Source organism: Ixodes scapularis, unplaced genomic scaffold (assembly GCF_016920785.2).
Source record: "Ixodes scapularis isolate PalLabHiFi unplaced genomic scaffold, ASM1692078v2 PGA_scaffold13__105_contigs__length_92229423, whole genome shotgun sequence".
Classification (NCBI taxonomy): domain Eukaryota; kingdom Metazoa; phylum Arthropoda; class Arachnida; order Ixodida; family Ixodidae; genus Ixodes; species Ixodes scapularis.
Genome location: NW_024609839.1, coordinates 82,216,474 through 82,229,326, shown reverse-complemented (window position 1 = coordinate 82,229,326; position 12,853 = coordinate 82,216,474). Strand labels below are relative to the sequence as shown.

At 45.2% G+C, this 12,853-nt stretch overlaps 1 protein-coding gene across 1 annotated transcript in view; it reads right to left on the bottom strand.

The window, feature by feature from the left end:
• LOC8038840 (P protein) overlaps positions 1–12,853 on the bottom strand; it is a 67,350-nt gene that overhangs the window by 35,930 nt on the left and 18,567 nt on the right. Inside the window, exon 5 of the mRNA XM_042290001.1 lies at positions 5,491–5,720. Within this exon, the coding sequence (XP_042145935.1) occupies positions 5,491–5,720 (230 nt within the window). The remainder of the gene's footprint in view (positions 1–5,490; positions 5,721–12,853) is intronic.

Sequence of the window (12,853 nt, the reverse complement as noted above, 5' to 3'; positions counted from 1 at the left end):
ACGTCGGTAGAGAACCGCGCTGAGCGGGTCTTCACAGTCCCAGAGAGTGGCAGAACATTTCTAGTTGATAGAGGGCGCGAGAGTCGCACCAACCGCATCAGCATCAGCAACATGGCGGCGGCCTAGGAGCGTTTTTTGGAAAGGTGTATAGGTCCGGCAGTAGCAACAAACGACGTCACGGAAGTCGGAGTGTCCTGCTGTCGGATGTCGCGATCCTGGCGGTTGGTCGGGTAGAAACGCTGGCGAAAAGCACGGGCGAACGCGAGTGTCGCTGTCGTCCATACAATTATTATAATGTACGCTGGAGGTTCAGGTGGCGCTAGTGTGCTGCTGCAAATTGAAGCAGACAGCAACCAGTCGGTAATTTACTTCCGGTAATGCATTTCTATGGGAAAAAGCGAGTGCATTTTCTCGCTGCGCTCGATTATAAGAGCAAATATCACGAATATTTCGTACGTACTTGCACATTGGAACATTTCTCAGGCACGCAGACAAAATAATTGGTCAGTTACGGCGTTTTTATTTGAAATTCGTGGCATGAAAAACGGTGCTAAAACCGCTTCGTACATGTATTTATGTGCACTGTCGGGCACTGTTAGCGCGAACACAGCATCGGCGCTTTCCACCATGGGGGATATACGTGTCGAACGAACGAAGTACATGTGGAAAACCAAGAGAGACGGCAAGAACTGCGCAGTAACACTGGATAAGCAACTCCTTGTGCATGCAGGCGATCAAAATAAATTGAAAGCCACGTAATATAGTCCGATTTGCAATAAATAAGTACTGGCGTTTTATTCTTTCTGCTCATGAATATGTGCGAAGATGCTTGTTCTGGGTTCAAATCATCACCCACACGCTCCAAATCTTTGCAAATAGGGAGCAGGTGCCAGATAAAAACTGCCCGACATAGGTAATAATAAAAAGGCACACCTTTCGTAGTCCACGTACTTTATTTCTTACATTCAAATGTTTTTTAACCGTCGTAAAGAAGCACGAAGGAGTCATTTTCATAGAGTGACAGGACGGGCATATTAGCAATATATAAGCGCCACCGCAATGCTAGCGAACCTTGAACACACTCTACATTCTTTTCAATCGTTAGTTTGCTTAGAATCGTCGCTCGTTTTTACATACCTGCCATGGAACATAGGTTTGGGCCTGAAATATAGCGAAGCTTCACATCGTTCAGTGGTAAAGAAAAATGCTGTAATTAAAGCAATTACACTTTTACAATATTAATAAATGTACATAGTATCCGGTACAACCAAATTAATAAAAGTTATTCATGTTATTTTCCGGCGAAGAGACAAATTTCACACGCGTTTTCCCATAGGAATGCACAGGAGCACCGCAAAAGTAGACTGGTTGCTGTCTGCTTCAATTTGCCTCCCAGAAGTCGCATAGACACTAGCGCCAGTTGAACCTCTAGCGTACATTATAATAACTCTGTCGTCGTCGCGGCGTCCCAACTTCCGGCTGCCGCAGCTTCCGTGGACAGAACGGGCGTCTGTCACGTCCACCGCCTGGATCGCGACCGTCGCCAGCGTGACACTTCTATGACGTCATCAGGAGGAAATTGAGGGACCTCTCTTTTGGGGAGGGGACGCGTTCCAGTCACCATGGTGGGACTGCTGCTTTAGGGTTTCACAGTCAAGACGATCGTCACACACCAGCAGACAGATGCTGGCACCAAGAAAGGCAGCGCGAAAGTTCCCGAAAGAAAGAATCCCCCACTTGGATACTTGGACAGAGCCCGAGCGTCAATCGGTCACGAGGTGACATGTATTTGTTATGGCGACCGATATCCGTGACTTCGCCTCTAGGTGCCGCCAGCCAATGGGGTCACGGACCGTCCTCGGTGATAAGACGCCCGGTATGTCGCTTCGGTTTGAAAGCGTCTCCGATGTCAAAGTTCCCGCCAAAAATATTTGTATCAAAAACAAAATTTTCGTTGTTCTTGTGTTTTTTTTGTGTGTTTTTTTATTTTCAATTTTGCGACGTGAGGCTGTTTCGTTGTTTTAATACGTGAGTGTAAATATTTATATAAAAAAATTAGTTTTCCATTGTTCGTGAGCCGATCGAAATTCGCTGGTGACAGGCTATCCACACACCGGTGAAACAGGTGTACATCTTCGTACCACCACCGCATGCGGTGTCGGTGCTTGGAGGTAAAAAAGAATATTTTTTTCGGTGTTGAAATACGCAGCAAGAACAATATAATAGATCCGTCGAGATGGGCATGATTGATAACTTAATTGACTGCATACACAATGCCGCTTATGTTGGCGAAGAAAACCCTCAGTATACGGTGATGCTCCATGGTGATCCTGGTGCGACTGGATTAGAATGACCCTCGGGGAGCTTCGAAGATTTGAAGGGGCCGAAATAGCGATTGCCATAGCAACGGAGACCGATTAGCCAATCGCCTTGCGAGGTTTTGGTCGTCTGTACGTTAGTATTTGTCTGTGTTCGGCTAGCAGGCAGGGAAGGGAACGGCGCTACTTTCTTAGGACCCGGTGAATTCGGATAAATTTAAAACAATCTATAAGCGAAAAAAAAAATTATATCTTCTTGCGCACGCGCTTGCATTTACCGCACTAAACGTGAGAGCATGGAACGGTTTTAGATCGTTCCATATCCACCAATAAGAAGTATTCACTGAACGCCATATTTGAGGGCGATGTTTAGAGCGCATGCTCACAGCGAGCTCATATTAATAGGCTGCTAAGACCGCCACTTATGATGGTGCGGAATGCACGTTGCAAAAGAACTGTGGAAAGCTCGCCATCAGCACGCGTTCAGCAGTTGCGCACACGACTATGGCCGCCAGTGAATACTCCATATAAAATTTCCCACAATAAAGAAAGCAATCCTTACGTCCTTTTGTAGTACTCAGCAATTTGACGCCATTAGGTGAGATTTTGGTTACACGTTACAGGCTCAAGACATCCCCCAGGCAAGTGTGATGGCAAGATAGGACGATTCAGCCACCTCGCATGTCCCGATGCCGATTTCGCAGTGACGCCTCACGAGCGTCTTCTGAACAAAACTTTACACAGATGCACGCTAGATACACGCACTCATGTTGCCAGCGGCGTGAGAACAGGGGTGGTGGGCAGGGGGCGACCGCCCAGCCTTACAGACATTTCAAATCGTGGATCTAGGCCACGTCCTCGTAAGTGCCCCACGGAAAGCTGCTCTGGCGAAAGACGCAGTGCCGACAAAGTTTCGGGGCTATCCTGCTTTCTGACGAAGAAAAAGAAAAAAAAAAAAAAAAGAAAGAAAAAGAACTTGCGAACCGCCAGTGCCCTCTTTTTAACGAACGGCACTATTTTTAACACATCCAGTTTTACTTCACCAGGAAGTGCAAGAGTAGTGCACCTTTACTATTTGTTCGTAACGTGCTGCTTGTCCTTAAAAAGATAATACAACGAAATTTCGGCGCCTTTTTTTTTTTTTTTTTTTGGTCTATACGTGTTCAAAGGAGCAGTTTCACATCGGACACACCAATATCTTGTTTAAAAAAAAGACACAAAAAGGAATTTTAATACAAATTAAACGATTAGCAAAGAGCACCTGGTGGATGGCGCGTAAAGCCTCATTTGTAATGCCCGTCTAGGAACCTTGACAGGTAGTGACGATAACTGTCTCGCCTAAAACTATGCATGCTTTGAACCTGACGTCATCCCGACAGCTCTACGGCCAGCACAAGAGAAGAGGGGAGGGAGGAACTCCCCACTTGACGGAACTCTCTTTTGTGTGCCAGAGACGTCGCTATTCTCCCTCTACACGATTATAGAAAATCAAACAGTCACTAAAAATTCACACAAAAGCAGCTTTGCGGATCGGTGGCCCGATCGCAGGCGTGCTTCGACCGCATCGACGTCAGCCTCGCCTCAGCTTTGCTCATCCCGAGACAGACCACGTCACGATTGCGCCGGATGTGACGTGCTCTCCGCTGGCTGCTCTCCGAGCGCTTGCCAGAGTGGGCCATTTATAACGAAAAATACAGTCATCAGGCTCAATATACAAACGTTCGATTGTCATTTACGGATATTATGGATAGCATTCAGCCTATTTCTGAAAACGACGGGTATATTTCAAATTTCGTTGAAGTATCCCTTTAAAGCAAAGGATGTTTACTTTCTGAATTATGTTAACGCATTAGTTCTCTATTCAATAAACAAAGTCCACAACTCTAAGCATATTTCTACAGTGTCTCAGCCTCCTTGCATTTGTGCAGCGGAGCTAAAATTCAATGAGTCCTGTGAGCAAGTCAACATTATTAGAGAGACTTAGTAGACACCTTGGGCTTAATGACGCGAAAAAAGTAGCCTGCCACCCAAAAGCGCTTTACACGTGTGTAAGCGTGTTCCATGAACAAATGCTGTATTACATAAAAATGTATGCCAATAACCCATTGCTTTTATTTTTTATTCATATCAGACTTTAGTGCGCAAACGTCGCCACAACAGGACTTCAGCACCCCACCCATCGCGGTAGATTCTGAGCACTTTGCATGCCGTGAGTGCGCTTGAATCCGAAGGCCTACCCTGTATACAAGCACCAACGTGTACCCTTCCACAGCTCAGTGCGCGATCTCAAGAGCTGAGCACTGAGTACTGGACCAAAAAAGTACGCAAAAAAAAAAAAAGGACATCGGCCAAAACCCCTTTACCGTCGCTTCGAAGTGTCATGTTCAATTGTCACGTTCAGTTTAGCACGTGCAGAGCTTCACTGCATTCGCTGAACTGTTCACTCCCCGCGTAGCAGAGACCCTGCGTAGGCCTCGACGATCGTGGCGTCATCTGATGGCGCGCATGAGAAACGGGACGGAAGTTGCACACCTCCGGAGACAGCGGTACTCCACCTTAGCCTTCTTACACCGTGCTTCTAACAACATTAGGAAGTTTTCGTAGATTGTTTTCGCCGTCCCGCAACGCTCTCCACAACCCGCTACGAAACCGGAACTCTACAGTCAAGGCCATCGGCGCGCAGGCGCGGTAGCGGCTTCTTCGTTGTGGAGGGCTTAGCGGAGGGGGAAATGCGGTCTACGAAAACTCTTTGAATGTGAAAAAGGTATCGTCAGAATATCACAATCTATCACATAGCAGAGGGGGTATTAACAGGACGCCAAGTCCTGGTTGGTTGGACAGATAAAGAAATACAGCTAAACCCTTTGAATCGGGTAGAGTTCCTGTATATGCTACCGTAGGTAGCATATACAGGAACTCTAGAATCGGGCAGCTGCTTGCGCCACCTAGCGAGTGTTTTAACTCACTTCCTTAGAAAGTGGCCATCTAACTCTTGAAGGAGGCCGCCTCGCTTGATGGTGTCCAGCGCGTCACGAGTACGATGGTGATGACGTTGTCGAGAGAGGCCGACACTACGCTAGATGAATATAGCTAAACCCTTTGAATCGGGCGGTTACTGGCGCCACCTAGCCAGCTCTTTTGAACTCAACCCCCAAGGAAGTGGCGGCCTCACTTGATGGTGGCCGGCGTCATGAGCAGGATGGTGGTGACGTTGTCCAGGAAGGCGGACACGACGGCCGTGAAGACGCACAGCGTGGTGACCAGGGGCCAGACGCGGCCCCGGGCCAGGCGGAAGGCTATGACAGCCGCGTAGTCGAAGAAGCCCGTCTCGCACAGGATGGCCACAAGGATCATCATGCCGAACAGCAGGCTCAGGGTCTCCACGTCCAGCCAGGACATCACCTGTGACGGAGACGCCGCGTTCTCAAGGCTGGTTCACACATTTGTGTTAAGGCATTGTTGACAACGTCAACAATGCGAACCTCACAACTTTAGCATTACGTCTTGGAAAGGGGGAGGCGCTGAAAGAAAACATCCGCGTTTATCCATAAAATTACGCGATGACAAAAAAAAAAAAAATCCTATTTGTTTAGCAGCGTTGCGTGCGAGCCTACTTGGCTTCCACTAGTGCATACAAACGACCATTTCTCCCAGGTAGTACTTACATTTGATTTCGCAAATGCCGCAAAACATTCGCTCGATTGAAATGCAGTTCCAGGGTCACCTCATAGATGGCGCCATCTATTAGGTAGCAGTGGAAACTTGGCGGTCACGCATATTTTCTATTTCTCTCCGGCATCATCTTTTCTCTATTGGCTCGAAAAGCTTTTGTCAACGTTATAAACGGGCCTTTCTCATAGGTAGTAAGCACATTTTACCTCGGGAATCCCGGAAAACCTTCGCTCTAGGGCATTTTCAGATGAGATCGAACAACAATGTCCGGTGAGCATTTTTAATTTTGATGAAAAAAAATATTTTGCTGGCTCCATGCCCCCCCCCCCCCCCTCCCCCCACAAAAAAAAAAAAAAAAAAGAGAGAAAAAACAACAACAACAACAACCAATCCTTGTCTTGAAAAAAAAAATGTCTCTGCGAAAATAATTTGTAAGTACCCTTTCAGTCACGTGCGCGTTTTGCGTCTCGCGCGATGTTGGCATTTCGGCCGGCTTTCCGCAAAAAACTATACTGGCTACGGAACTAGAAATATTTATTGACAAATCAGGCATAGGAAGGATCGATAAAAAAAGTGTTAATCACCGCGTATTAGGGTCGTAAGTTTGAGAAACAAACTCGCAAACACGGCACATTGCACAATAATGCTCTGGATTCAAGTTTTTTTTTTCTCCTTCATATCTATAAAAGCTAAGATCTTCAAACTTTGCCAGTGTGTTGCCCTGTATATAGTTCATCTTTGCATGAAATATTGTTGTCCTGGTCAGCGGGAGAAATTCACAAGAATTTCTCCACACAGAAGCATTTAACTAAAAATGTATTATTTTGAAAATCATTTAAAAAAAAAAAAGCCACCTTTAATATTCTTTATGCTCGCCGAAATTAACGTTTATAATATGTACTCACAGAGTCTGCAAAAACATAATGCAATATTTGTGTGGCTTTGAAGTTATAAAGCGAGAAACATGGCCAAATTGACGCTAACGCGGTTGCCATCAATGAGGCGAGCACATACCCGTTCTTCACAATTTCGTTATTATTAAAAAGCGTACAAATGCTATGGGGTGGTCAGGAAAAGAGAAATTGACAGCCAGTGGTGGACGGTAGTTTTTAAGGGAAAATTCCTAATACATTTTCGTACAACCGACTCAAAAATGCCCATGGGGCGGAGTGATCCAAAGGCGCCACCCTGTAACATATGCTTCGCGGTGCCTGTTTCAAGTTTCAACAGCCGCCGTGTAGCGTCTCTGTCTACGCGACGTAAAGGAAGCAACCGGAGCGACTTTGCAAACAGATCAGTCAACAACATTGGCCGTAACGTGATATAGGAGGCAGGGCGCGGCAGAATCTGAACCTGCGCCGCCTGTGGGTACCAATAGATCGGCCGCCGTAGAAAGCCACATAACGCAAAAAAAAAAAAAAAAGAAAAAGAAAAAGAATTTTGATTGACTGAGATTGTTTCTATTGGACGTTTTCAGATAGTTTTGGACGACCATGTCCGGTCGGCATTTTTTTTGTATTTTTTTTTGTTTTTTTGTTACGTGTGCAACCGCAAAAACGTATTCGAACTGTTTTTGCGAAAAAATAAAATTTCTCTGAGGAACAGAAATCACAAAGTCGCTGTCGGTATACGCGCACGTTTTTGCGACTTGCGTGAAACCGTCCCTTTGGGTATTTATGAAATAAAAACTGTTGTCGCCTTAGGTTTAATTTTGTTTTTTTTTTTGTGCAGAAACTGTAAATAAAATAAAAGGACGTAAACATATGTTATCATCATCATTTATTTTCCTTGAGGGCCCGTGGGGCATGTATTATCCATTACGAAGCAATTCAGAGCTTTATGGATCCGGATCTTAAAAGACTGGAAATTCAAAAATTTTAACATGACTTGGACGCGTTTGTTTAATATATGCATAAATTGTCATTAAAAATAAAAACGGTAACCTTTCTAAAAAAAAAAAAAAAAACACTGAAATGTAGACAGGTTACTGATTTTGCAATAGTTGGAATATCAGTTTAAAATGAAGGGCATCTTAATTTTTCTTCTACTTTTCACAGATCAAGGCTCATAATCTGTTTTATCAGGCCCTTCAAAAATTATCTGCAATATATATATATATATATATATATATATATATATATATATATATATATATATATATATATAGTGCTAAATATACAGAATTGCCGTGATGGGAGTAGAGAAAGATAGGACGTAGCGGATATCACACGAGGGCAAGAAAAGGATCAAAAAATGTAGGAAGTCTATGAAGAGAAAGCACCGTGACCGGAGTTAATGAAAAATAAGAATTCATACAAAAGATTACAGTTAGTTCGAAACACAAGTCAACAATTTAAGTACAGATCTCTCGGATCAGTGAATTTCGGAGCCTACCCTTCGTGGAGAGGCCGGGCTGCTCACGACCAGGTTTAAATAGTGATAAGAAATAACGCATGTTTAAAGTGGTACAATTGAAACAAGTTTAATTAATCAAGATCCTGCGCGCACAATCAGAGCTTGTCGCGTGCATTCTTTCTGCCGGACGCTGACCCGAGCCGGTCACGGCGCTCTCCTAGCACTCCGAGGAAGAACTTTTTTTTTTTTTTTTTTCCCCCGTTTTGCCTGTAGCAATTACTGTTCGTTTCTTCTCAGTGGCACCGCAAGCTCGCGACATCGATCTTCTTTTCGCAGCCATAGGAGACTTTACTTTCAAAGGTATATCTTTTCTGCGTCTACTGCTCTTGCTAAAACAGCTGTGGTTGCGAGGTGTCGGACCGCGTACACTAGCCACAAGTGACACGACCGAATACCACGCACGACGTAAACAGTGTCCCACTTCTTTGCTTTCATGTCCCTGAACGTTATGGCGTCAGCTTTCGGGAGGTGGATTAGTTTCACGTTCGGCAGTTTAGTGTTCAGTGGATGAACCATCTCTGACGCCGGCTTCATCACCGACGTGGTGGGCCATCGGAGGTTGTACAACGTTGCCTGGTGCTTGACACGACCCCCGATTGTAGCGCAGGCACTCTTGCCATGCTGCAGTTGCGGCAAAAATACACTTCGATGACGTGTACTTGTGACGTGTACTTGTTACTCTGCAGCTGAGTGCCCACTTGGAGGGACAAACGGGTTTCGTCCAGCGAACCCGGCGCTTGCTTCACCGGCAGACTGTGCGTAGGTGTGTTGGTGAAGGGGTGACGGAGGGGTAGGGGTTTTCGCAGGTCCAATAAAGAGGTTTTCCACCACCACCATAATAAGTGGCGCACGTTCTTTCCACGAGCCAGCAGCCCCGCTGGTGTGCGCGAGCACACGCAACGTAAATGACGTCAAAGACCTCGATTCGCGCTTAAGATGACAGTGAAATGCATCGGCTTCGGGCCAAAGGAGAATTAAGACAGGCTTTTCATCTCTACGAGTGAAAGCTACGTGCTCGTTAGACCAATTCATCGCTTACCTTTTACACCAGACCGCTCCGGTTGCTTCCTTTACGTCGCGTAGACGGAGACGCAACACGGCGGCTGTCAAAACTTGAAACAGGCACCGCTAAGCATGTTACAGGCTCGATCGCTCCGGCCCATGGGCATTTTGAATTTTGAGTCGGTTATATGAAAATGTATTTAGAATTTTCCCTTCAAAACTACCATTCACCTCTGTGCTGTCAATTTGTCTTTTCCTGACCACCCCGCAGAATTTTTACGCTTTTTAACAATAATGAAATTGCGAAGAACGGCTATTGGCACGCCCCATTTATGGCAACCGCGTTAGCGTCCATTTGGCCATATTTCTCGCTTTATAACTCCAAAGCCACAGAAATATTGCATTGTGTGTTTGTAGACTCTGTGAGTCTACAAACACGCAATGCAATGCACAATGTGAGTCTGTGAGTCTACGTATTATAAAGGTTAATTTCGAAGAGCTTAAAAAATATTAAAGATGGCCTTTTTTTTTTAGGATTTTCAAAATAATGCAAGTTTAGTTAAAAGTCCCTGCGTGAAAAATTCTTGTAAATTTCTCCCCCTAACCAGGACAACAATATTTCATGCAAAGATAAACTATATAGAGGGCAACACACTGGCAAAGTTTGAAGGCCTTAGCTTTTATTCAAACGGAGGAAAAAAATCTTTAATCCAGAGCGTCATTACGCAATGTGCCGTGTTTGCGATTTTGTTTCTCAAAATGAGGACCCTAATAGGCGGTGATTAACATTTTTTGTCAATCCTTCCTATGCCTAATTTCTCAGTAAACATTTCTAGACCCGTAGCCAGTACAGGTGAAATATTTGTTTAGTGCAATGAAGCTCGGGGGGTAGTTTTGAGAAAGTCAATGCAGTTGTTCTGCCAGAGATGAACAAATCTTCATTATTAGCGCAAGATCCGTCAACCGCGCTTGAGGTCAATGCTATCTAAAACCACTTTAAACTCTTAGCAACGCCTGAAAGATATTGCCCAGGGCACAGTTTTCTTTAGAAGAACACAGAGCTTCCCAGGAAGACAAACTTACGCCAGTAACAACTAAAAGATAAAAAAATAAGAGAAACAAAAACCCTTCAGTTGCAGGCATTGGTGTGGACATGTCTACCGCTAAACAGTACGACTTCACGCGTATTCGGTAAAGTGTCCTCAGAGATGAAAGGCATGGCGGCCTAGTCCTTTGTCCACGTTGGGTGATGGCAAGTCAGAAAACAACAAAGTTTCCGAATCGCACTTAGTGGCAGAGCGTCTATGCCCTGGAAATGCTGAGAAACCGAAACTCACGATGCTTGACGGTACCAAGATGGCCGCGTGCACAGTGCTGCCAGACTACCAAACAGTTTCGCATATAGTCCACTGCGAACGCTCCGCATGGTTTGAGATGAACCCTCTCTTCAATCTAGGCTCTCAGTAGACCAACTCAACTCACTGACGTCACGCCACTGCGGGGGCGCTGCTGTCGGCACTGCGCATGCGCAGACGCTTCACTCCTGCCGATTTTGATTTGTGCGCACGCGCAGTGCCCCACACCTGGTGCGGGCAACGCGGGCTTGTTTCTAAACACTGCGTTGGTGTATATGCTTCGTTTCATCTCAAGTCACGACGCCGCTGACGCTACGAGCCGATGGGACCAATCACACAGCGTCAAAGGTGCAACGTCATGGCGCTCGTCTAGTGTCGTACGTGTTCTATCTTGGCTAAACCAATCCTGTAGAGAAACTACTCAGTGACTTGCGCTTTTCACGCTCTTTGTTCGGTACCATCAACATTGTAGCGTCAGCCGTGTCTGGACTCGAAGTGAAAGCCTGTGTTGGACAAAATACTCGATGAAAGTATTTAAATTACTAAATACCTGCTTCATAAAGTATTTAAAATACTGCTCAAGTTACTTTCATTGTACAGTATCTTGAGTAGAGTACAAATACTTAGAAATGTAATTCAATTACTTTTGAAGATACTTCCGCATTGCGTAATTTGTATCGACGTCAATGACAACGACAATTATACAGCTGCGCAAATCTGGGTTACCAGAACGGTTTATTAGCACGCAACAACACAAAACAAAAAACAAACAAACCAAAAACAACATCGTAGGGCTATTTTATGCAGTCCAACCATAAGGAGCAGAATATCACTGATACATGTTACAAAACATTTATGGGACAAAAAGAAAACAGGTCGCTTCAGCTATTCGCAACTTTCACGACCTCTAAGGGGCGCGCAGGTGCCTATCAAAATGGCTGTCATCTGGATGATCGTCGTAGAACAGCAGTAAAAGGCGGGGTCTGCGAAGCGTAGTTAATTCTAGTTTTGCTTTAAGGCCCGTTCACACTCTTGCGACCTCTTAAACCTGGGTTCCTTAAAACTTCTTAAACCAGAGAACACACTGGCGCCATCTATTGGGAAACAGTGTAAACTCGGCGGTCCGGCGCATATTTTTTTTTATTTCTCGTGCGTTATCCTTTCTTTCTTGACTCGGGAAACTTTTGTCAATGTTATAAACGAGTCTTTCTATGGGTATTACGAACGTTTGACCTCGGAAATCACGCAAAACCTTCGCTCTTGTGAAATGTAGTTCCAGGGTCACCGCATAGATGGCGCCACAATGCCAGTGTGTTCCCTCATTCTAAAAACATTTAAGAAGTTGTAAGAGATCTCGTCTCTCTCAGTCGTACTCGGTTGCAAGAGTGTGAACGGGCCTTTATACGAGCAGCCCTACTTTATTTTTGCCCGCCAGGAAGGCAAGCACCTTTCTTTTGAAGCCGATCATCCAGGATCTAGGGAGCACGATTCTCACTACCGCGGTACCACCATCGCTGAAATTTGCGAATAGTAACATCGCTGAGTATCACGTCCTGCGGAGCACCTTAGACGCATCGTTTAACTACAGTCCACATTCCCTATATGGGGAGTTCACTATAAACGAACTTGGGATACGGAAATGAGTGAATAGATAACGAAGAGAGCCCACATAATAGCCACGGCACTCGGCGCACTTTCTTCAAGTGGGTTGCGTTCAGAAAGGCACTCAACGTTGGGGGACGGTTCGTTGGCATTTTGAGAGGTCATCCAGCTCGTAGTTCGTTTCCTGTCCCGTTCTCTGCTTATCAATGTTCGATTACAGACAGTGTTCCCGAGAGCAATAAGTGACGAAGTTACGACAGAAAGGGAAGAAATGAAAGAAACCTCGACGTTTTGCCGTAGCGGAATCAAATATACAAAAAAAAAAAGTTACTAGTTTTTGTGTTTATTTATTTATTTTTACACTGAAGTTCGCATTGTTGTCGTGGGTCTTTTCCCGGTCTGCGTTGCGCCTCAGTGAGGGGCAATCTTTACTTCCGTAAACCCCTCCACCCCCCCCCCCCGCCCCCTTTTGTTTTTTTAAAACTTTTT